The sequence below is a fragment of the Pseudorasbora parva genome, chromosome 17, assembly GCF_024679245.1.
Source record: "Pseudorasbora parva isolate DD20220531a chromosome 17, ASM2467924v1, whole genome shotgun sequence".
NCBI lineage: Eukaryota > Metazoa > Chordata > Actinopteri > Cypriniformes > Gobionidae > Pseudorasbora > Pseudorasbora parva.
The window spans coordinates 12253513-12278931 of record NC_090188.1 but is presented as its reverse complement, the minus strand read 5'-3'; the positions used below and the strand labels follow the sequence as shown (position 1 = coordinate 12278931).

General features: G+C 39.6%; 1 protein-coding gene across 1 annotated transcript in view; it reads left to right on the top strand.

The window, feature by feature from the left end:
- atrn (attractin) overlaps positions 1 to 24339 on the top strand; it is a 92837-nt gene extending 68498 nt beyond the window's left edge. Inside the window, exons 27-29 of the mRNA XM_067422047.1 lie at positions 13743 to 13850; positions 22176 to 22290; positions 22410 to 24339. Of these exons, the coding sequence (XP_067278148.1) occupies positions 13743 to 13850; positions 22176 to 22290; positions 22410 to 22534 (348 nt within the window). The 3' untranslated portion in view covers positions 22535 to 24339. The remainder of the gene's footprint in view (positions 1 to 13742; positions 13851 to 22175; positions 22291 to 22409) is intronic.
- Positions 24340 to 25419: the final 1080 nt, after the last annotated feature.

The window sequence follows — 25419 nt, the reverse complement described above, 5'->3', positions numbered from 1 at the left end:
AATCACGTCTCTCCACTCTCTAGCGCGTGCAGCATCCTCCACAGCAGCAGAAGCTCCTCCAGGTCCTAGTGCCCTCCAGCTAGACCGCTATATATTTATAAGGGCTGTCAAAGTTAACTCATTAATAACGAGCTAACGCAAATTCATTTTAACGGCACTACATTTATTAACGTTAACGCAGCGCGCATTTTCTGTTTGATCCGTGGCACAGCTCATAGTTGGAAAAAGTGAGAGGAGTCAGCAGCAAACATTAATAAAGAAAGAAAAGGGTTGACATTAACATTACTATTCTAAACCAAAAGTCCATTACCAACAAACTATCCTTTTTTCTGTTTAACTTTTATTAGATTCCAGGTCTATAAGAAAGAAAAGTGTGTTTTCTACAAAAAAATCAGTAATGATGTCATAAATCACGAGCATGACGCTTGTAAATTAAATACTTTTATATACAGTGTATTAATCTGTAATATAATTTTAGGAAATGGATTATGGAAATAATCAAAGGAGTGCTACAATAATTGTAGAATGGAAAGACGGCATCAACGGATGTCATGCCACCCCCACTTCATGTGCACAAACGTTAAATCCAAAAATACAATATTTAGGTTACAGCTGGATCTGGAGTCAAAAATGACTGGCTTTATTATTGTTATTTTCAGGGCTTTTAATATACTCTTATCATAAAAATAACTTTATTAACATTTCTTTATCTTCAACAAGAATCCTTTTAGTAAGACCTCAGAAATCTGAAACCAGAATGAAAAAAAAAAAGTTTTTGCTCAAAATGGTGTTGTTTCCAAACAAAGGGGAAAAAACAAACGTATATCGGCATCAGTATTGGCATTGGCCAAAATGAGCTGAAAAAAAAATCGGCATATCGGATAGCTGCAATAATACAATGTCGTGCATCCCTACTTCCAAAGGCTATGATTTCATTAAATGTGTAATAACCTTTTAAAGTTATTACATAGCACTGCATTCTACAGTCTCAAAGGTTGTTTTTTTTTCAATGGTATTTTTCTTTTTATCATTCCTCCATAAAATAGTTAAAAATAGATGTATAAGTGCAGTGCAGCGTTGTATACAGGTTTTCCTGGGGTACACTAAACCGTAAAAATATTCACCCATTTCGACTCAAGCTGCTGCCTTAAATCAAGTATAATCAACTTGGTTATAAGGCAATAATAATAATATTACACTGGCAAAAAAGCTAGTTGTATCTCATATAATATAAAATACCACTTTAAATTACTTAACTTATTTTGATGAGTAAAAGAAAAGTAAAAACATAAGTTCCAGTGACACTGACCGTATCATTTTTTACGGTGTATGTTATTGACATCGTCCCACCCTGCTCCTGCAGTATTAGTTTATTTATGCAGGTCTTAGTTCTCAAAAGCATTACATTTTATTTCGAAAGCCCTAAGCTGCGAAACTTTCTCAGAAACATCTTTTGGCCACCAATGTTTTCAAGCTATTTTATTAATTTAGAAATTCAGCCCACCCAGTCACAATGAGCTAATAGCAAATAGTTGAGATACTGTTCCTAATCACCAGAAGAACTTCTGCGAATATAGAACCGTGTGTTGTTCTTGTAGCAACCTTTTAGCACTCCCTGCTCATCATATTCCTCTAAAGAGTCCCAGAGAAACAAGCAGCTGATGTTTATTTTTAGCATGCTCCCTGATTATTTCAGTGTGATCTTAACATTTGTGTAAATTGTTGTGTGAACCTGTCACAATGAAGGGCAGACTTTTCAAAGAGTATTGAAAGATGCTGCAATTAAAAAGTATATCGTACAAGAAAGAAAAAAACGCAACTCAAGTGACTCTAGCAAAGTTTCTTATTTTTAAGGGGGTTTCCATTGTCAACAACAAAAAATGACCTATTTTAATTTTAAGGGTCAGTGAGAGAGTGTGGAAAACCGAAAACTAATATCCACTGTGCTAAATTTACCTCTTTTATTTATGTGCAAAAACTTCTTTACTAACCATATAAGTGAACCTTGGAGGATAAATGTAATAAAAATTCTGATATGACCTTTAACAGTTTTACCACATATTTTCAGGGATTTAACTTTCTTATAAAGGAAAAGAGCAGGTGTGAAAGGGGTCTGTGATTAAACCCATCCTACTTGTCTTGGAGACAAATATCATTCATGGATGACGAGTGATGGCAAATAGTCCACTTTGTGCTCCTGATGATCTGCAGCTGGATTTTGTAGTGGCAGATGCTGCCAAAATGAGAGAATAATTGATGTTGGCTAAATTAATTTTCATCTGTATTCTTTTTAAATATTTATCAGAATTAATTTTGGCAATATCAGTTGTCCTCTCATAATTTTGAGCAGAAAAAATTGGGGGCCTATTTTAATAATCTACATGCATGGTCTAAAGGTCAAGTGCACTTGGGGGTGTGTCTGAATCCATTTTTGCTATTTTAACGACAGAAAAGCGGTCAGACGCATGCGACGTGCAAAAAATCAGTGTCCTGAAAGATTCTCTATTAACATGGTGGATTTTGCGAGCGGAAAGAGCACTTCTCCAGAGAGGAATCCTTTTATTTTTCATATTTAAAAATGTTTAACTAACTCTACCCTTAAACTGACCCACACCACCACACCTGTCCCTAACCCTACCCTTAAACTGACCCACACCACCACACCTGTCCCTGACTCTACCCTTAAACTGACCCACACCACCACACCTGTCCCTGACTCTACCCTTAAACTGACCCACACCACCACACCTGTCCCTGACTCTACCCTTAAACTGACCCACACCACCACACCTGTCCCTAACTCTACCCTTAAACTGACCCACACCACCACACCTGTCCCTAACTCTACCCTTAAACTGACCCACACCACCACACCTGTCCCTAACTCTACCCTTAAACTGACCCACACCACCACACCTGTCCCTGACTCTACCCTTAAACTGACCCACACCACCACACCTGTCCCTAACCCTACCCTTAAACTGACCCACACCACCACACCTGTCCCTGACTCTACCCTTAAACTGACCCACACCACCACACCTGTACCTGACTCTACCCTTAAACTGACCCACACCACCACACCTGTCCCTAACCCTACCCTTAAACTGACCCACACCACCACACCTGTCCCTAACTCTACCCTTAAACTGACCCACACCACCACACCTGTCCCTAACTCTACCCTTAAACTGACCCACACCACCACACCTGTCCCTAACCCTACCCTTAAACTGACCCACACCACCACACCTGTACCTGACTCTACCCTTAAACTGACCCACACCACCACACCTGTACCTGACTCTACCCTTAAACTGACCCACACCACCACACCTGTCCCTAACTCTACCCTTAAACTGACCCACACCACCACACCTGTACCTGACTCTACCCTTAAACTGACCCACACCACCACACCTGTACCTGACTCTACCCTTAAACTGACCCACACCACCACACCTGTACCTGACTCTACCCTTAAACTGACCCACACCACCACACCTGTACCTGACTCTACCCTTAAACTGACCCACACCACCACACCTGTCCCTAACTCTACCCTTAAACTGACCCACACCACCACACCTGTCCCTAACCCTACCCTTAAACTGACCCACATCACCACACCTTGCCGTGTAATTAGATTATTGTTTAAATTACTCTCTCCAAAAAGTATTTCGTTACTTATTATTTAATTACTTTCTAAATCCTATATCAACCTCGACTAGTGATTCAAGGATAGACAGGAAAAGACTACAAATAAATAACATAAAACTACATAAATTATTCTTATAAAGTGACCAAAGTATTACAAATGTGAGATGATACATACAAACATGCATTTTAAACTTAGACTTTAACTTTTGATATTAATTCCACTAAAATTCAATTACATCAAGAGTAACTGTAAAACTGTTAAATTACAGAAAAAATAAGAGTAATCCCTTACTTTACATTTTTAAGGGAAAATTATTTAAATTACAGTAACTAATTTCTTAGTAACTAGTTACACCCAACACTGGTGTGTAATGAGCAGAGTGTATGCTTATTGCACCTGCCTGTAGGCACGTTATTAACACCCTTTAAAATAACACACAAAAAATTGCACTTTTGATTTTAGAACAGGTTTTTGCTGGTTAATAGTGATTTCAGTTGCCTCAAAATGCCAACAATGCAACTGAACCACCTCGTTTACAGACCAGCACGCTCATGGGCACACAGAGGAGCGCAAGGGCACTCCAGACGAACAAGCCAAAATGCTTTAGTTTTTAAAATTTGGACTGAATATTTTTCTTTTTCAGCACTGGAAACCTAGGATAAAAATGTAAGAAATATGAAAATCTCAACAAAACAATCCTGGGACAGTTGGTAAATGTACTGTTGATCTGTTGCAAGAGAGACCAGGTTTGGGCCCCTTCTGGTGTCTTTTATTCTTGAAAAGCCTTGCCGACTGTGTTGTTCACTGTCGAAGAAACCATCCTGACCCTGAAAAGGTTTGAGCAGAACCTGTAGCTCCAGCATGAAAACCGCTTGTTTGGCAGCAGGGGGGTTCCTGGTGCTAGAGGAGATGTCTTTTTCTACATCATAATGGATGGCAGAGCCTTGCAAACAGCGCTCTTGCTTCGTTTCTTTGTACTGTCCTGTACACAGCCTCATCTCCTTTCCCAAGACCCCTCTTCTCAGTAAAGCAATGTCCTCTGGGTGTTTTCTTGATTTTTATTTAGCAGTGGTTTGGTTTGGGTTGGGATGCACTTTTCTCACCAGTGTAAGATTGAACTGTCACTGCAGTCAGTTCTGTAGAGTTAAAACAATCCTCAGACGGTTCACCCCTGTGCTAATGCTTTATTTTTCTTGACACATTACGTTTTTTTCAGTGTGAGACTATTAAGAGAAGTATTATACGATCAGAGCTCCTTTTGGGCAGGTATTCTATATTTTGTTAGTCTCTTGTTTGAGAGCATGCACAAAATGAATAGGACTGTTTGTAAAACGGGAGTTTGTGACTCAGGGTTGTATGATTAAATGTATGATTACTAATATAGTCTGCCATGATTATGGCAGACTTTAAATAGTTATAATCTGCTCATTCAAATTATTCTGAGGGATGAATTATTGTGGGGGATTTTTTTATTTAAAAAATGTAGTGCTATTTTTGCAACTACAACTAAAGGGGTTATAATTTTAAATGATGCACAAAAAAAACTGCCCCTTTCGATGCATACATTTAGTTTTTAAAGTTTGCATTTAAAATAATTAAATTCATAAGACAACACACTGCATTGCTATCAAATCTAGTGCATTAGTAACTAGTAATCCCCCCCATCGTTCAGCAGCCCTAAATGGATGTTTCTAACATACACAAGAAAGTAAAAAGTATTTTTCAACTTAAAGTTATTTTCTAAATGATGTTCTATGCAAAAAAAACCTAATTGCCAACTCGTGCCCATCACCAATGCCCTTCTTGTGTTCATGCTTGAGATAGCCAGGAAGTGCACTGATGTACAGAGTTGTCCTTTTTGCTTACCTTTTTCAGTAATTCATCTTGGAAATAGTTTTAGTTCACGATAATAACCTTGGCAAGAGAAGCTATAATGATTAGGATAGAGATTGCAATGAAAATACAGGGTGGAAGAAGGGCCTCATCCGTTCTTTGCCACATTTTCACTCAGTCAGCATCTCTCTCTCTCTCTCTCTCTCTCTCTCTCTCTCTCTCTCTCTCTCTCTCTCTCTCTCTCTCTCTCTCTCTCTCTATCTCTCTCTATCTCTCTCTCTCTCTCTCTCTCTCTCTCTCTCTCTCTCTCTCTCTCTCTCTCTCTCTCTCTCTCTCTCTCTCTCTCTCTCTCTCTGTGTATTCCTTCAGAGGATTGAGTGTAAAAGCTTGCATCAGCCTCCCCCCTTCTGTTTGATGAAGGGATGCAGGTGTGGAGGAGCTCACCCAGTCCTGTGTGTGTTTGTGTGTTTAAGCTGTTGTAGTAGCCAAGTTCGTCAGGTCCTTACAACTCTTGATTGGAGGTCAGACTCCCTCTGCAGTAATACAAAGTCTTGTTTTCTCGCCCACGCACACTCAAACAGTTGTTTACTTGGGTAAAAGAATAGACAGTTGTGTTTCACACACACAACAGAGAAACACACAACACACTCTCCCACCCACTATGTGTAAAGGATGACTCGACAGTAAAAACACCGATTTCAGCATATGGTCCAAGTGAACTAATCTTAACAATCTGTTGCAGCAGAGAATTGGATTGGCTGCCCTTGCATCAAGTTATTCCTCTGCAATGGATCTAGTCTTTACTGATCCCTGTGCCACCATGAAGGCAACGGGTTATTACAGCAGAACAGTTCAGTAAATACCAGTGGGACTCATTGGCACAAGCTTTCCTTATCCACTCATGGCAATCAAGAACCGGCTTGCAGCTTCAAGACTGATTTAAGATGACAAGCAACGTGGGCATGTCTGCCTCCTTCAGAGCGCACCGGCCCACATCCGCTGCATAGAAATGCCATGGTTAACGAGAACATTCTAGTCATTACAGTTCATGCAAGGCTGTCCTGTATTCCCTTATCTTATCACGCCAATATCCCTCAGAGCATGATTTCGTTTTGCTTTGATGCAGCAAATAAGCATTGGGTTTATCTTGCCAGACTTTATAAAACTGTTGACCTGTTTCTAAAAAGTAAATACTAACCTGTGGTGTGCGGCAAATACCCTCTCCCACAGTAACACGAATTGAGACAGTCATGTTATTTTGTTTAAAAAAAATTATATACTGTATATAACCACCTTTTGTCTTCATTTTTGGTTAAAGTAAAGTTAGATTCGCATTTACCACTGCTCTGTGATATTTTTTTGGCTGAAATCCAGTCATTTTAATGAAACGTAAGGGTGAAATAGATCTTCACACAGATTTCGCCCACTTTCAGCCGAATTTGCTGCATTGACCAGTAGAAAGCTGCTTGGTTTGAAAGTGACTTCTGTGTTGTTCTTCATGCATAGCTATACTATTGGCAATGGACCTTTTTGTCTGGAATTTATCCAAAATTTCCAAACCCATAAGACCTTCGTCCGTCTTCAGAACACAAATTAAGTCTATGGAGGGGACTGAGATCGCTCGGATATCATCAAAAATGTGTTCTGAAGATGAACGGAGGTCTTACAGTTTGGAACAACATGATGGCGAGTAATTTAATTATATAATTTTAACTTTTGGGTGACTAAAACTTTAATGTGCCTTAACCTTAAAGGGTTAGTTCACCCAAAAATGAAATTGATGTCATTAATGACTCACCCTAATGTCTTTCCACACCCGTAAGACCTTCGTTCCTCATCGGAACACAGTTTAAGATATTTTATATTTTAGTCCCAGAGCATAATGCAGTCAATGCCCACTTCACTGTCCATGTCCAGAAAGGGAATAAAAACATCATCAAAGTCGTCCATATGTGACATCAGTTGGTTGATTAGAGTCTCTTGAAGCATCGAAAATACATTTTGGTCCAAAAATATCAAAAACTACGATTTTATTCAGCATTGTCTTCTCCTCCATGTGCCTCCAAAAAGAATCAAACGGTTAATGAATCAGTGAATCGATCAATGATTCGGGTCGCCAATGTCACATGATTTCAGCAGTTTGGCGCTTCAGAACTGCTAAAATCACGTGTTCTCAGTGGTTCATGTAGGTTGTCTACAAACAGGAAGGTTGGTGGTTCAATCCCTGGTTCCACCTGACCAATTGTCGAAGTGTCCTTGAGCAAGACACCCAACCCCAGCTGCTCCCAACGAGCTGGATGGCTCCTGCATGGCAGACATCGCAGTCGGTGTATGAATGGGTCAGGCAAAAATGTAAAGCCCTTTGGATGGCCATAGGGTCTGTTAAAAGCGCTATATAAATGCAGTCCATTTTACCATGAACAAAGAGCGCTTTCAGTATTTGAGAGTATCTGAATGTTTTCCATTCAAGAGTGATTTTTCTCTTTACTGTTGCTTGATGACATCATAGACAGCGGGAGATCTGCATTCACACTAATGCAAAGATCTCTTTTAAAATATAAGGTGTGCTTTGTCCTGTCTGTTTAATCCCTTAAGACATTACTGACTGTGTTTACTTTCATTTTATAATTAATCAAATCATTTTGAGACATACACAGCCGAATGCCGAAAGCACACTGCATTCCAAAATACCTACATTTAGACTTCGTTTAGCATTTGTAAGGAAAATACCGGCAGGAGTTTATGTATACCGCTCAGGCAAGACTGGCCCCTCTTAGTGGGTGGGATATATTAGGCAGCAAAGGAACATTTGTCCTTAAAGTTGATGTGTTAGAAGCAGGAACAATGTTTTTGAATAAAGATTCGAATAAGTTTGACAAAGGCAAAATTGTTATGGCTAGTTGACTGGGTCAGAGCATCTCCAAAACTGCGGCTCTTGTGGGGTGTTCCAGGTAAAATCATCTTTTATCATATCATGATATTATTGCAATTAATTGTTCAGCCCTAGTTTTTTTGCACTTCAGAATTAGATTTTGAACAAATTGAAACTATTCAACCAATGTGTGTAGTGTTACTTGTTGCTTTAACAGTTAAACAGTTTGTAACAGTTGAATATTTTAGGTGCACTGATCGCTGATTGATCTGATGGTTTCATGTGTTCGTTTTTGGAAAGCAATTCTCGCATTGTCATTGTGATTTGGCATTCTGGTGGTGTGATCTGCTTTTAAATGGTCATCTAAAAGTGAATTTCTAGTGGATGTATTTAGTTGTCATGGTCATGCAAAGTGAAATGGTCACGAAAAGCCTGGAATGTCAGAGAATTTTAAAATAGTGATTTGTTGGTTTAAAAAAGTCAAAGAAATGTATAGAAAAGTCATGGAAATCTCTAAAATAGCTCAGTGACTACACATTGTTTTTTTAGGAGTGTAATCTCAAAAAAATGTAGTAATTATTCTTGGGGATTAATTGGTCAAAAGGTAAAAATAAAATAAAAATCAACTGAAATGGGGGCAGACAGAGATTGCCAGATGGCTTTTATCTACAAAGAGAGAACAGATCCATTTTCTAGCTGTGAATCATATGTAGACACTATGCTATTTATATCCGTATTGAAAATGTGTGTGTCAAACGCAGTGTTTCAGATCAAACCCACCTCAAAAAGCATGTTGTAAATGATTGAAAAACCTAAATTTGTAAATGTCTGTACCTGAATTGTTTAGCATGCGAGTTGTGGTTAAAGACATGTTTCTTTGCACTTTGCCTTGCAGCATACAGAAAGAGAATGCACAGTGATATTAATTCCACTAATCTGTAGTCTCAGGGGCTTGTTGGAGTAATTAGGCTATTGGATTACGGCTCATTTGGGGGATTATATTCCTGCATTAATCTCTCGCAGTGGCCCAGGTTTATCTCTGGTTGGTTGGATGGCTCCCTCCCGTCCTGTCATGTTCCTCCCACTTGTAGACTTTCTCTCTTGCACTTTCTCACCCTGTTGCTGAGACAATTAGATATATCAGACATACAATGCCATTATTTTTAGCGGCACTCTCAGAGGCAACTAAATTATTCTACTGTTTTTTTTTTTTTCTCTTCTCTCTCATGACATTCAACCATCGATCTATGGCTTTGTTCACAGTGCTTCCAATTCCAAGTCCAATCTTTAGGACTGACTGTCCCCACTGTCATTTTACAAGTGATGAAATCAAATCCATTTGTTCAGACAGTGTGGTGAATATTCGCTATATCTACACGGATTGCCCTACTAATGACTTCAGTGTCCGCATGATGCCAAAAGACAGGGGATCTGTCATCAAAAAAATTTCCCGCTGCAGTGCTCAACTCATGAGGCGCATCAGACATCATAAGTCTCGAAGGTTTTCAAACCATATGGATGGGGTTAAGATTACGACTGCAACATATGATTTTCATTAATGTCTGATTTAATAGGAATTTTTAAAAGTTTTTTTTAAGTTATTACCTGCTCAATGAGTATACAAACTGAAGAATGTATCCTATACATTATGCAACAACAACAAAAATTACACTCTAAAACTTGATTCTAGAATAAAGTAAATATACCCATTTACTTATATAATATAATAATTACATTTACACCCATGACATGACATTGTGCATGAAAAACCTCCACCAATCACATGATAGGCATGATAATCAAATTAGCTGTCAATGTTTTTTTGTTTTTGTTACTCATGTAACTAGTAGTGTAACTAACTACTAATAATTATATTACAAGTACCATCCAAAAAGTGGCTAGTTACTTTGTCACAATCGCTAATGATTTGAAATTCAAATAATTATGGACAACGTATAAAACGCTTAAAGGGTTACTTCAGCGATTAACATATGGCTTTGTATCAGTAGAAACCCTGGAGTATATTCAAATGATCGTGCTCCCCCCTCTTATATCTCCCTGAGACGAGAGATTTATGCATTTTATTTCTGGAAAAATTCCTCTCGTGACGCAAATTGACGATATTTGCGTCACGAGAGGAATGATTGCCCAGAGGCTAAAGACTACAGCCAGCAGAGGGAGCCATTTCCGCATGTTTTACACCCGCGCATGGGGGATGGGAGATCACACACTCAGAGCTCAGCTCAGCTACAGGCATTAATTTAAACGGATGCTAAGCAATGTGAGTGTTTTAACTTTTCAAATTAATTTCTATGAAAGTTAAGCTTCCAAAGGCATGAACTGAAAACGCGTTGTGAATGTATGCCGCGAATGTGGTCGGGATTACCTCAGCTCATATCACGAGAGCTCATCAGCTCATTTATGACGTTAAATGTAATCTGAGTCTGCTGTGAAACTCACGCGGCAACTCGATCGTTATATTGAACAGACACATTCAGTATTTAATTGTAGGAACTCAGTCACTGTAATCCAGTAGCAGTGGCTTTGTGAATGGCCTCACAGGGCAGCGAAGCATTCTGGGAATTGTAGTCTTTCATCCCCATGAGACAAAAATACATTTTCTGTCTTTTCTCAGTCTAGAAAGCACCAAATTAAAAAATAATTTCACATTTCTACTACATTAATGACCCAGTTTAAATACAGATTCATCTTCCCAGCGCTGAAGTTCCCCTTTAAACGGCACACACATCTGTCAAAGCATATGACGGTTCAAAGCTGCATAGGCTATATGCTTGAATTTATTTGGACTGATTAATATAAAACAAAGTTATGTTTAAGATAAGTTGGGTTGTGGACTTTTTGCAGCAAACTCTGCTATATTTCTGATGTTTTATGTCCATAGGAGTGTGTTATTCACTACTGTAAACTGATGTGTTTGGCAGATCCAAGCATAAGAATCAAATAATGTTGATGTTTTTCATTATTCATTTTTATCTATTGTATTGATTCTTTTTTTGCAGCCCTAGTTTAGATTGGTTAAGTCTGACACAACAAAACAAAAAAATCTGAGTTTTGCTGTCTGTCTGTACAAAGCCTGTGTAAAACCATTGGTGTGTAGAAGAAATCTGTGGAACCCCATGAGCCATGATGAGTCAATTCAAGGCTATACTGCATAAAAAAAACAGCTGGGTCTCTAGATTTAGAATTAAACTCTAGATTAAGCTGTTTTAGATGGTTTAGCGGCTGGTCTCCTAGAATGACCAGCTGACAATGAGTTTCAGGCTTAGATGTCACGCCCAGGGAATGTTGGCTGAACGTTTGCTGCATAAGGCACACAAAACTGGAGTTTGGAAGACTTTTTGTGATTGGTTGAATCCTACTGTATTTCTGAGCATCACAGCCTGCCTGGAAACAAAGCTGCTGCGATGCAAAGACAACTGTGAATATGAGCGTTTAACAAGCTCTGCTAAAAGCTGGATTTTCAGTATGTGAACTTCACGGCATACTCTTTAAAATGTGTCCAGGAGTTTTACATGCCAGTCTGTTATTTGTAGGGTATGTATACTGACGTTACTGTTTCACACCCCTAAACATAACGCTAAGCAAAGTAAACTGTGGCCTCTTTGGCTATGCATGACCAAAACCCCTCTAAAACCACCAGTCCAGACTAGCTGGGAGAAATGCATTGGAGATTTATAACAGTGCATCTATCCTATTGTTTCAGCACACAGCCCGTCTCAGATCAGTATTCGGCATAGCTACACCTCACCATCTGATTCAGCACTGCTTTTCTCCTGAAGGTTGATTGAAAGATCTCTCTCTTTTCTCTCCTCTCCACATCCATCTTTACCCCTCTGCTCTGTCTATTTGGATATGCCTTATAGTCCTGACGGTAGTTTAAAGCACACATCAGTAAATATGCACTTTGATGTGCTGCAATGGGACCATGTGGGTATGTGTGTGACAGTTGCTATGCTCCCTGGAGTGCTTGTCTCTCTCTCTCTCGCTCTCTCTCTCGCTCTCTCTCTCGCTCTCTCTCTCGCTCTCTCTCTCGCTCTCTCTGGTTTTCTGTTGTGTTGGGCTGAGCATTCAAACATGGACAGACAGATACACAACACACACACACACATGGATTAAATGACTTGTGGTTCCTGCTGAGAGAGATGGCAGTTGGACGATGGGGATTTCTAATTGAGTGGTTTGCTGTGAAGAAACTTGTTTTGCTCTTATCGCTCTTTATCCATCTTTCACGCGCACACATACTTATTTAGATTACCATCGTCATCATTATTAATATCAGAGAGCACGAGACAGTCCCATGGGAGCATTTGAGATCTTTAAAAACTTTAAATTAAAAACGTGTGATGTAGGATCTTAACTCAGTGAAAATGCAGTTTAAAGAAGGATGTTTTTACTAAGTGGACATAAGAGAATGATGTTTCATATGTATTCGCCATATTTACATTGAAGAGATGGATGGATGTTTATGTAGATTACCTTATTTTCAGTTTTCATTTTACTTAGTTTTAATATTTTTATACTGTATGTTTATATATCAGTTAATGAATTCAGACAGGACTTCATTGACACCAATGTCATTTCCTCTCTCACGACCCATAAAGGCACTAAAGACGTCGTTACAGACCCCATCTGGCTCTACAATAACTTTATGAAGTGACAAGAAGAAGAATCTGTTTTATTATTAAATCTGTTTTAGTTTATTTTTTAGTCTATTTTAACTATAAATAACGTTTTTAGAATATATTATTGTGATTTCTTCTGGAGAGGTGGTGCTTATGAATGATGCCGGTTTGAATCTGTCACGTGTCCCTTAATACTTTCCATTCACTCGCGGGTTTCAACTGAAAAGAAGAAAAACGTAGATGAATACGTATCTCAAAATAACAACAAAAAAAAAACACTTGAACACTGCGCTTGAAATTGTAATATCAACACTTATCAGAAGTACCATACCTTTCATCCCCCCCCTTCATTATTAGATGATTTGTGCCAATTTAGGTTTGCATCCTTTTTTACCCTGAGATACAAGCAAAGAGTGGCATCAGTTAAGCTTAACGAGTGTTTGATCTGTTCTCTGTACACACACTCTCCGTCTCTGACAGTTAAAAGCCTGTGCAGATATACAGTTCCCTTTTGTTTGACTTCCTCTTAGATGGTCCTTTTATGTGTTTATGTGCTCACAAGCTTGTTTCAATTTGGCCTTCTCTCTTTTAAATTCAGCCTGCATCTCTTTCAAGCTGTGTTGTCTCAACATTCACCTTTATATTGATCTCGGCTTTAACGGCGCACAGGGCCGTATGTGTGTTTGTGTGTGAATGTAACACTGTTGGATAATCTTCCTCTTCTCTTCCTCAGCAACTCCTGCGAGAAATGCAGCAGATGGCCAGCCGACCATTCGCCACCATCAACGTCGCCTTGGAGACGGACGAGGAGCCGCCAGACCTGATTGGTGGAAACGTGAAGGTTAGCGTGACCTTTTTGGATGGTGACATCAGAGTTGGCTTTAAGAGGGAGTGCAGTTATTGCATATGTTAATGTTGGGAATGAACTGAGAGCTGAGTCACTGGCTTTGTCCAAAACCCAGTGAGCTGTGTCGCTGTCTACATAAGCAGCTGCCTTCAAAGACAGCAACCTAAAAAAAGTCATTTAAAACTCTCATAGCACCTCTCTTAGGTCTGGTCACGAGTGCTTATAATGTGAAGAACTGTAGTTAATCCAACAGTTTCCCATTAGCATATGTTGCTGAGTTAAAGGTGCCCTGTGTAAACATTTAGGTAAAAATGTCCAAAAAATGACCTACACGCATCAAAAGAATGAGAAAAAATAAGGGCGATGATGTCATTAAAAAAATGTCAAGTTATAGTTCTGCAGAGATATAAACCTTAATTAGCAGTAGCATTACTAGACCCGGCCCGACAGGTATCGTAATACCAGTCTCGGCCATGTGAGGCGGTATGCGGCCAACATAACCACCAGCCAACCTGGCGTACTTGAACCTGATGTCAATCGTGTGGAAAGTACAGCACACTACTTCATTTCAGTTCAGGGAGGAGAGTGGACGGATGGCCGAAGCCCTTGGCCCCTTAAATGTATTTGATATGATAAAAATAGCTGTTTTTACCTGAGCGGAAAAAGCGGAAGTGCGGGAAGAGTGTCCTGTCCCATCATATTAAATGTCCCGGTACTCGCGAGCCGTTTAGAATAGGCGCCCTCCAGTGGACGAAAAGTTGCATAGTGCACCTTTGATGATTCAGTGCTTAAAGAGGTGGTAAAAAACAATTTCACTTTTCTAACTTTAGCTTGTGTGTAATGTTGCTGTTTGAGCACAAATGACATCTACAAAGTTACAACGCTCAAAGTTTAAAGCAAAGGGAGATGTTTGATTTTAAAGAAATCAATTTCTAAGGACTACAGCTAACGGTCGTTTGGGAACTACAGCCTTTACCTCCAGATTCGCTGACATCAGCAGCTACAATATTTACATAAACCCCTCCTCCGAGAATATAATAAATAAGCGGGGCGAGGCCGTTTTTTATTGCTGTGGAGAAGAGTAGGCTGAAGTGTGCTAGGCGGTTAGCGAATCACAACACAGCTGGGCCAGCTGACCAATCTGAGCTCATTGCGTATTTTTGAGGGACTGGCTTCATAGAACCAGGCAACTATCAGACCGTTTTTACAAGAAGGGACAGAGCAGTGTACAATAAAGGTAAAAGTGCACCCTGCAAACACAATCGAGCCTTTGAAAGAATGTGTTTTACCACCCCTTTAAATAAGCACAAAAAGAAATAGTTTTTCATTAAATGGATGGGCTTTTATCAATATAGAATTTCAGCTTTGATTGCGATTCACCAGCTCATGGTTTGATATGTACAGTATCATTTATAATTATCATTTATTTTTTTTGCTTTAAAATTCTCTCTGCTAATGATGTTAATTATAGAGGGAAGAGTTTCTGAAAGGGCTTTTCTCTCTTGAAATGGTTAACCCTGGATCATTCTAAACTCCGGTAAACGTAATCCTGGGTTATCTTGCTTCACTTTTCACATTTCAAATGCTTTACCCAGGGGTTTATAATAATTTTTCTGGCTAGGCGTAGGCTGGTATTTCACACTGCATATTCCTAAACCCTTGGTTAGTGTTATTTACTTATTACTTATACTTATAGTGTTATTTACTTACTGCACTTATTTGCAGTGTTAACCATGATTGGATAAATCCAGGTTTATATAACTCTAGCTTCACTATTTGACAACTGATTATGATAAAAACTGTTACACGGACAGTAATTTCTGAGTTTTTTCTTTGCTTAACAATGCATCCTCACGGTTAAATCATATTTCTTTACAAAGAATTGTCATTTCAATCAATTTTTCACAAAATGATGCCATCTGAGGAGCATTTAGCGTATAACATGCTAGAAACATAATAATCACTGCAATAATGATCCAGTCATAGACGCTTAAGCATTTGTCTATTTAAACCCAAACTGCATTTTTTTTTTTTTTGCCGGGTAGGGACTCCATTCCGTCCTTCTGCATGATATCATGTATAAACTTCCACATTTTGTCTTTGTACATAACATATGGATACAAATGAAATATGAAGTCAACAGATTTACACTTAACCCATATGTTTTTTTTCCATTCGTGACCTCTTCTAAATTATACGTGCAAAACAATTCTTGAGTTTAGAATAATAACCAGGGTTAAGCAATGTGAAAAGCCCTATATTAACGTTAGTAAAGCCCTATAGTAAAGTTATTTGTTTCAAGAATTGTGCTAGTAGTTGTGCTGTATGTTTCTGATTCACTAAAAAGAACCGATCATATGTTCGCGAATTGAACTTCAGTGGTCGCAATAGGTTTCTACAGGGATACGGGGAACTTTCATAGTTCATAATGAAAATGTTCATCAATTTATGCATTTATAACAGGGCTCAAACTATGCAATTGAGTGAGTTATTTTTCCATGTAGGCTACATTTTCATGCACCTATTGAAAATAGGTATAGAGTAAAAGATCGATCTTGGTATTTTAAGAATTGATATCTGGATCGTTGAAATAAAGATTGCAATTAATTGGAAAATCAATGTTTTTACCCAGCACTATAAATTAAATAATGTTATCGATTTTTAAGTAGTAAATAAAATATATTTTCCTCAATTCAGTCTGCAAGATTGGATGGAAAATGTTCATAGAGCTCTCCATAGTGAATACTAGGATTGCTTGATCTGTGTAGGATACATGTGAGGCTTCTGGAATACTTGGCTAAAATGAGGTGTACTATAAGGTAGTATAGATTTTTAAGAATGTCCCGGGAATAGCAGCTTTAGAATTTAGAATAGAACTTTTCAGACTTAACCTCTGTGTTTTAGGGCGTTTTACAGCATTTGGAGCGTTTGTTTTGGAACCTGCCATGTTCTCAGTTTGGTTTGCTTACTCACTGCATGAACAATGCATGAACAATGCAAATGCGTTTGGATCTGCACCCAAAAAATGATCCAAGATTGCCTGAATGAGGTGGTCGCGGGCTGCTTGAAAACAAACTCTAGAGCTGTTCACCGGAGGCGAGAGAAAGCAAATTGACCCAATGGAGTAACAAACTAGGCTGTATCCTAATGTATGATGGGTGAGCATGCCATCGCCTTTGAAAGCCTAATTACTGTTCTCCGGTAAATGGTAAGAATGTCGACTCACCAAAGCTTTGTATCCTGCTTAAAATGATAAAGTAATATAACATCAGCTACAAAGAAAGCCACAATAAGGGCTGGTTCACACAGAACACGTTTTTGCTTTGAAAAACACGAGTCGCAGGCAGTGGAGTGGGGAAAAACCTCAAGGTCTTAAGACACGTCTTTTAAAAGATTATTTTTTTTATGAACGCCGTGTCATGGATGAGACGCTGCAAAAGACGCAAGTGCAGCAGTCATATACAGTCTTGTTCAAAATAATAGCAGTACAATGTGACTAACCAGAATAATCAAGGTTTTTAGTATATTTTTTATTGCTACGTGACAAACAAGTTACCAGTAGGTTCAGTAAATTCTCAGAAAACAAATGAGACCCAGCATTCATGATATGCACGCTCTTAAGGCTGTGCAATTGGGCAATTAGTTGAATTAGTTGAAAGGGGTGTGTTCAAAAAAATAGCAGTGTGGCATTCAATCACTGAGGTCATCAATTTTGTGAAGAAACAGGTGTGAATCAGGTGGCCCCTATTTAAGGATGAAGCCAACACTTGTTGAACATGCATTTGAAAGCTGAGGAAAATGGGTCGTTCAAGACATTGTTCAGAAGAACAGCGTACTTTGATTAAAAAGTTGATTAGAGAGGGGAAAACCTATAAAGAGGTGCAAAAAATGATAGGCTGTTCAGCTAAAATGATCTCCAATGCCTTAAAATGGAGAGCAAAACCAGAGAGACGTGGAAGAAAACGGAAGACAACCATCAAAATGGATTGAAGAATAACCAGAATGGCAAAGGCTCAGCCAATGATCACCTCCAGGATGATCAAAGACAGTCTGGAGTTACCTGTAAGTACTGTGACAGTTAGAAGACGTCTGTGTGAAGCTAATCTATTTTCAAGAATCCCCCGCAAAGTCCCTCTGTTAAAAAAAAGGCATGTGCAGAAGAGGTTACAATTTGCCAAAGAACACATCAACTGGCCTAAAGAGAAATGGAGGAACATTTTGTGGACTGATGAGAGTAAAATTGTTCTTTTTGGGTCCAAGGGCCACAGGCAGTTTGTGAGACGACCCCCAAACTCTGAATTCAAGCCACAGTACACAGTGAAGACAGTGAAGCATGGAGGTGCAAGCATCATGATATGGGCATGTTTCTCCTACTATGGTGTTGGGCCTATTTATCGCATACCAGGGATCATGGATCAGTTTGCATATGTTAAAATACTTGAAGAGGTCATGTTGCCCTATGCTGAAGAGGACATGCCCTTGAAATGGTTGTTTCAACAAGACAATGACCCAAAACACACTAGTAAACGGGCAAAGTCTTGGTTCCAAACCAACAAAATTAATGTTATGGAGTGGCCAGCCCAATCTCCAGACCTTAATCCAATTGAGAACTTGTGGGGTGATATCAAAAATGCTGTTTCTGAAGCAAAACCAAGAATTGTGAATGAATTGCGGAATGTTGTTAAAGAATCATGGAGTGGAATAACAGCTGAGAGGTGCCACAAGTTGGTTGACTCCATGCCACACAGATGTCAAGCAGTTTTAAAAAACTGTGGTCATACAACTAAATATTAGTTTAGTGATTCACAGGATTGCTAAATCCCAGAAAAAAAAAATGTTTGTACAAAATAGTTTTGAGTTTGTACAGTCAAAGGTAGACACTGCTATTTTTTTGAACACACCCCTTTCAACTAATTGCCCAATTGCACAGCCTTAAGAGCGTGCATATCATGAATGCTGGGTCTTGTTTGTTTTCTGAGAATCTACTGAACCTACTGGTAACTTGTTTGCCACGTAGCAATAAAAAATATACTAAAAACCTTGATTATTCTGGTTAGTCACATTGTACTGCTATTATTTTGAACAAGACTGTATGTCTAGCGCATTTACATAGAAATCAATGAAAAAGTAGTGCAATGGAATGGAAAATTGCGTTCTGTCTGAATGACTCCTAAGCCTGCAGAGTTGTTGTCCATCTATCCGGAATCCCAGAACATAAACAGATGGACATTGACAAATTGTGGTCCGTTTATAAACACTGTGAAAGTGAACTGAATCAAGAAGATTGTACAAATTTGAATCCCTGTTTGGGAACAAAGCAAACGATCTACAGGTCTGAATACACCTTCCTAGCAGCCATATCACCCTGTAGCCCAAGACTGGTTTCCCACTGAAGCGAAGCAGGGCTGAGCCTGGTCCGTACCTGGATGGGAGACCGATTGTGAAAACTAGAGGTGTTAGTGAGGCCAGCAGGGGGTGCTCACCCTGTGGGCTGTGTGTGTCTTAACACTTACTGTAACAAGCACCGTCCTTCGGGTGACACGTTAAACCAGTCCTGACTCTCTGTGGTCATTAAAATAATCCCAGGATGTCCTTCAGAAAAAGAGTAGAGGTGTAAACCCGGCATCCGGGCAAAATTTGCCCATTGCCCATCATGGCCGCCTAATCATCCCCATATACTGACTGGCTCAATCACTCCGTCTCCTCTCCACCATAAACTGGTGTGTGGTGAGTGTTCTGGCGCAATATTGCTGGGTGGATGCTGCACATTGGTGGTGGGTGAGGAGATATAAATGTGCTATATACATGTATTATAATTATGTAGGGCTGTTCACACAGAACACATTTTTCCTTTCCATTGCACCACTTTTTTGTTGTTTTTCAATGTAAACACGTGCTAGATGGACATCTTTAACCATCGCGCTCGCATCTTTTTCAATACCCCCCGCTCGACAACTGTAAACCATCACACTTCCAGTGTCTAGTAAGATGAATCTTTCTGTAATGTTTTACTTTAGTTTTAAGGCTTTTTGACTTCTCTGAGATTTGTGACTGATAACTGCATTACATCGTATTACAGCTGTATTTGATTTCAAAAATGTCTGGTTTGTAATTACTGTTTTGTAGTGTTTGTTGTCCTAACACTGTAATGACAGCCCTAGAGTGAAGATCCGATTTAGATTTACCTCTTTGCTGAGTTTTCACTCCTGCTCCGTCAATGTCCTATGCTCACTATCAAGGTTTAAACGTAATTACAATCCAGCCGTCCTTGATAGCAAAAAGCTATAAATGCAGTTATTTCTCTCAAATCTCATAGAAGGGCCCAGAGGGTGTGAGACTAAAGTAAACACAACTAAACAAGAAGGAAGCACACACGAGCTCATTGGACATCAGAGCATTCAGTGCTGTAGTATGAGGCCTCTGACACACTCCATACACCTCACTCGCCGTCGCTCTTGTTTTCTTTTTTAATTATAAGAGTTAATTAAACAGAACCTGTCTTCTGCTTGCTCAGTCTGGTTGCCTCAGATAATCGCCTGAGCGGCAACGTAATGGGCACACGTATATATGAATACATACATATAGCAATATTGCCCCTCCGTACTCATGCCGTTGCTCTCGTCGGCTGTAATTGAATTTTACTGAGTTTCTTCTTCTCGTGTGCTGGAAGAGTAGGTGTGTATGGCGTTAAAGATAAATAGCGTTCCCCCCAGCTCTGAACTGATGGTGGGAAAGTGTGAGGAGGGGAGAGATAGAGAGGAGTGTGGGGTGAGCTGGCCTCGGTAGGATAAGAAGTGGTTTAAAGAGAAGAATATATGAAGAAAAGGTGGAATGAATATGCAAGTGTGCTGTACAGCGGGGAAGAATGTGTGAATGAGGGTAGGAGAGCCGCAGTGAGCACACAAACACTCAGTCATTGAACAGTCTATTTGATGCACACACACTAATACGGCACATACGCACAGCACACACTGGGGAGACTTGACAGTTAAGCAGAAAGAACAAGTGTGTGTATATAAAAGAGAGTTTATGTAAGTCTTGGGACTAAGGGCAAAATTAGTGTGTGAAATGGGTCAAAGCTGGAATATGATTTGTATGTGTGTTCCAAAACAGAAGGTCATGTGCTTTCAGCCCTGCTTTAACCCACACATGCATTAACATACAATACTTACAAAAAAATGACTCTGGTAATGCTATGGTATTCTTTAAAGTACAGTGTCTCAGAATATAGCAGTCATTCCAGTACAGTGATATGTAAAGGTAACATGGTTTTTCTATGTTTTTCCTACAAAATATTATTTGCTGCAATGGTTTTACCATGTTTAAGAGCATACTAGCCTGACAAGCCAGACCCACATCAAGATGTTTGGTCTGGAAACTCACCATAGACAGGGCTCAATCCGAGGGGCGGGATAAACGGTTGTCTTTCAAACTCCCTCTGCACGCGATTGGATAGCGCAACAACCAACCAGAGCAACGAAGGTGAAACAGAGCTCGTTGATAGATTAAACATTCGCTGTATCCGGTCGGCAAAACTCCGAACACATCTTCCCTTTTTAAGAATGACTTCAGTGCCGTTCTTTGTTGTTTTCTCAGAGAAAAGCTTAACTCCAAGTCTTCCAGAGTCGCGGTCAAAGCTGATTCGAAAGACCGCCGTTCGCCAGTTTCTGTGTTTACTAGAAGCACGCAAACGCAACTCAGCCATCGTCATTATGGCCCCGCCCACTGACTCTATACACGATGTGATTGGCCCGGCTAGAGTTAGGCGATTACAGCTCAGAAGGGTATTGAGAGTTGCTAGACGACACTCGCGGGCAGATTAAATTTGCTGCCGCTAGGGTGCGTCTAGATTTCTAGGCTAGCATAATACAGCAATATTTGATGATAAATATATGTTCATTTAGTGTCAGAACTGCCTAGGTATGTTTTAATGTCATTTATATATACATTGATGTTTAAATGTCTTGAGACCACAGTGGAAATCATGTTTTGCTAAACTTCAATTTAAAAATTCAGTTTTGCCATCCAAGGATTAAATGACATTTAAAAATTATTAAGATAGAATACCATTATTTAAAATTGTAATAATATTTTTCAATCTAATTTTGGGATCAAATAAATACAGCCTTGATAAAGAAACTTATTCACCCCAAACTTTTGAATGGTAGTGGGAAATTTTAAATGAACTTTTCACTCATTGTCTTATGCTGATGATGATATAATTTGTAAGAGAACTTTTTGTATTGCATTTTAAATGCACAACAGAATAATTTTTTGTAAGACTGTTTAACTGTTTTTTGTTTCTCTCCTTTCTCACAGTCTGTGCCTAAGCCCATAGCTTTGGAGCCCTGTTTTGGGAATAAGGCAGCAGTGCTCTCAATCTTTGTTAGATTACCCAGAAGCCCCGGCGGTATTCCACCTCCAGGACAGTCAGGTGGGTCGGCAAGCCAATGCAATTTGGCCTCACACCGAGTGCTGACCATTTTTACACTTTCTGCTGCCGAGGCCATTCATGACAGTCAGAAACACCTCTTTATCTTCCTCTCTTCTCAGGTCTGGCAGTAGCGAGTGCATTAGTGGACGTCTCTCAGCAGATGTGTCTTGGATATAAGGAGAAGTCGGGAGGGTTGCGTAGCCGCAAACAGCAGCCATTAGCACAGCCCGCCACCTGCATCTGACATTTACCCCTCGTCCTCTGAGCTCGGGACCCCTGCCAGGACTGAGTCACAGGAACACGCGCTTATGGCTGGGTCAGATTCATAGGAAAAGCAAAGGGGCGTGGTTAATCGAAGCCAAGTAGACTCTGATTGGAGAAACTGGATCTCTTCTGGAACACTACAGAAATTGAACTCCTATTTGACCCTGACTGATAGGACTTATCCTGGGCCACTTTATGATATTTAACTTATTTTATTTCATTTTTACAATCAGGAGGAGGAATCCTTGCACTGCTGCATCTCTGTCGAAGGCAACACACAAACACTTCCCTTCTAGAGACGGTCTTTGGCTGCATGTCTATAACACAAACACACACACACTACAGGGCGTGTTTCAGAGGCATATAAGCGCGTCTTTGTCTCTTTAATCATGGCGGTAGTAGTTCTGTCACCGCAAATTGCTTTTATTTCCTAATAATAATTAATCATGTCTCTGCTTTGGTGTGCGGTGGGTGCACCAACTCTCTGGAATAAATCACGACGGTATGTTTACAAGCGTTTGATTTTACAGGTCATCTGTGACGTCTCTCCCGAGCTTTTCATGTTTGCCAGAGTAAGATCTACATTCTAGCTTTTTCCTTCCATCTTTCCATTATGTGTTGAATTACCCTTCTTTCACGTGTGATCTGAGACATGAGTGTTTATGTTTGCCGTAATGATAGCGCTGCTCCTGCTTTTATCATTTATTTCCTCTCAGTTCCCTCTTATCTGAAATCTCAGCCCATTTCTCATGCACATTTCAAGGAAAGAAGAAATAAAAGGAGACTGCAGGCAGCAGCGAGCAAGGACCTTGTTTGGGTTTCTCAAAATGTCAGATGTCATTTTGGGCTGGCGAAGGATTATCTGCATACACAAACGCACAAACCCGGACCTGCGTCGGAAAACGCGGAGGTATTCTCGAGGACATGGAGTGGATTGCCTTGTGCAAAGGAAAGGTCAGAGATAGAGTGCGCAAATATGACATTATGAAATCTAAACCGGCGTAAGTGTGTGTAGCAGCGCAGTCATTACATCTTTCATCCTGCCATGCGGCGTTTTGAGACTGCACAGATGACCTGCATGCCGGTTCTTGGTGCGTTTAGAGTGCCATGAATAAAGGGACACAGGTCACTAGACCAGAACAAAACATCTAGTACTGACGACCTAAACAGGATGTTATTAATCTGCCCGTAAACTCAATGGAAAACTCATCTCCTGAGACACCCATCAGGCACGAATGTAAAGGTGGTCGCAGAGTGAATAGCGTAGAGATTTTTTTCTTTCTCTCGATCTGTAAGGACCCAAAAGGGAAAACGCATTCACAAGTACACGCAAAGGGGTCTAATGAAAGGAGCTGGTCTCTCTTCCTTCAAGATGGAAGCTAATTCTCTCTATGCTTTTCTCTGTAAGCCTCAAACAGTACTCCTCGCACACCGACTGCACCAGTGATACTGTAGATACGGAGTCTGTAGTTTGTTAATATGTATAATGTAGCAGCAAGTGCACTCAAGTTTTTTTGTACATAGTGATGGACAGTAATGTGAATGCCGTCTCTGTTAAGCAACTTACTGCACATGGAGGGAGGAGTATCCCAGGCTTTTGAAATGTGACTGCATTGCAGCTTCTTTTATATGTAAGATGGCGAATGTCATGAACAAACTTTAAACTAGCTGCCTACTTTAAAGTAAAAAAAGAAGACCTGAAGATTTAAACTGACCTTGTAATTATTCGTGTACATAAAGAATGACATAGGACATTTTGTCTATAATTAAAAGGTAAAATGACAACGACTGCCTGTAAATCAGTTGTTCTAATGTTTTGTGAAATTGCGTGTTTTTTGTTAATCACCCACCATTTATGTAATGAGGTAACAAGCTCACTTCTGCAGTATTTTGAACTATTGAGTTATTTGTGTAGCCCAAGGGGAAACAGAACGGTATGACATAACACTTCTGCATCTAATGTACGTTGATTTATCATCATAGCATACTGTGCTATTGTAAACATTTTCAACTGTCTGACAACAGGACAGATTAAAAGCATTATGGCCTTATTTTCAGCGAGCAGATGAGGATAAACAACATTGTGACAACTTTCCCAGCTCGGCGAGAGCTTTTATCTAGTGCCTCTTCAGATCAGATGCAGTCGGAATGGGATTACGAGGGAGCTGTCAAAGTCTCGCCGCTCAGATATATTAGAGATACTTTGCTGCTCCATAATCTAATGGAAATTCTCACCATTAGCTTTATATTTGCATTTGATCAAGTACATTGGCAGGAATCCAAAAGTGGAGATGGTAAATATTTCAAGAGTTTGTAGCACTTTCCTCAAAGCCCCTCCTTAAAACTGTCATTTTCTTCTGTGCCGCCTTCGGAGGTCTTGAGTCTCTCAACTCTATGCAACTCGTACGTCAATTTTCTGTTCTTTGTTGTAGAAATATTTTAATTATAATGAACGTGCTATTTAGCTGTCCCACGTTTTACAGGCATCTGTTTCTGCATGATTTGAACAAAAACAACATTCGTTAAAATTACAGGACCATGAAAGTCCTCATTTGGATTCTTCAATTCATGACGTGAGAGAATCATTTCATTCCATTTTTTCACTTTATACACAAATTATTGTTGGCTGCATTCGACAGTCTCAGCCGTTCAACCCTGTAAGCAAACTTCAAACCAGCTGTCCTTTGCTAAATGATAAACGTTTTCAAAACATTTATGCTAAATTTGCATTATAGAGGAAAATCTAATGTTTAAAAGGATTTTCACCAAAAAACATTAAAATTAGTGTTCTTTCAGACGAATACATTTGGAGTTATTAAAAAAGTCCTGGCCAATCCCAGTTTTATAATTGCAGTGATTGTTGTC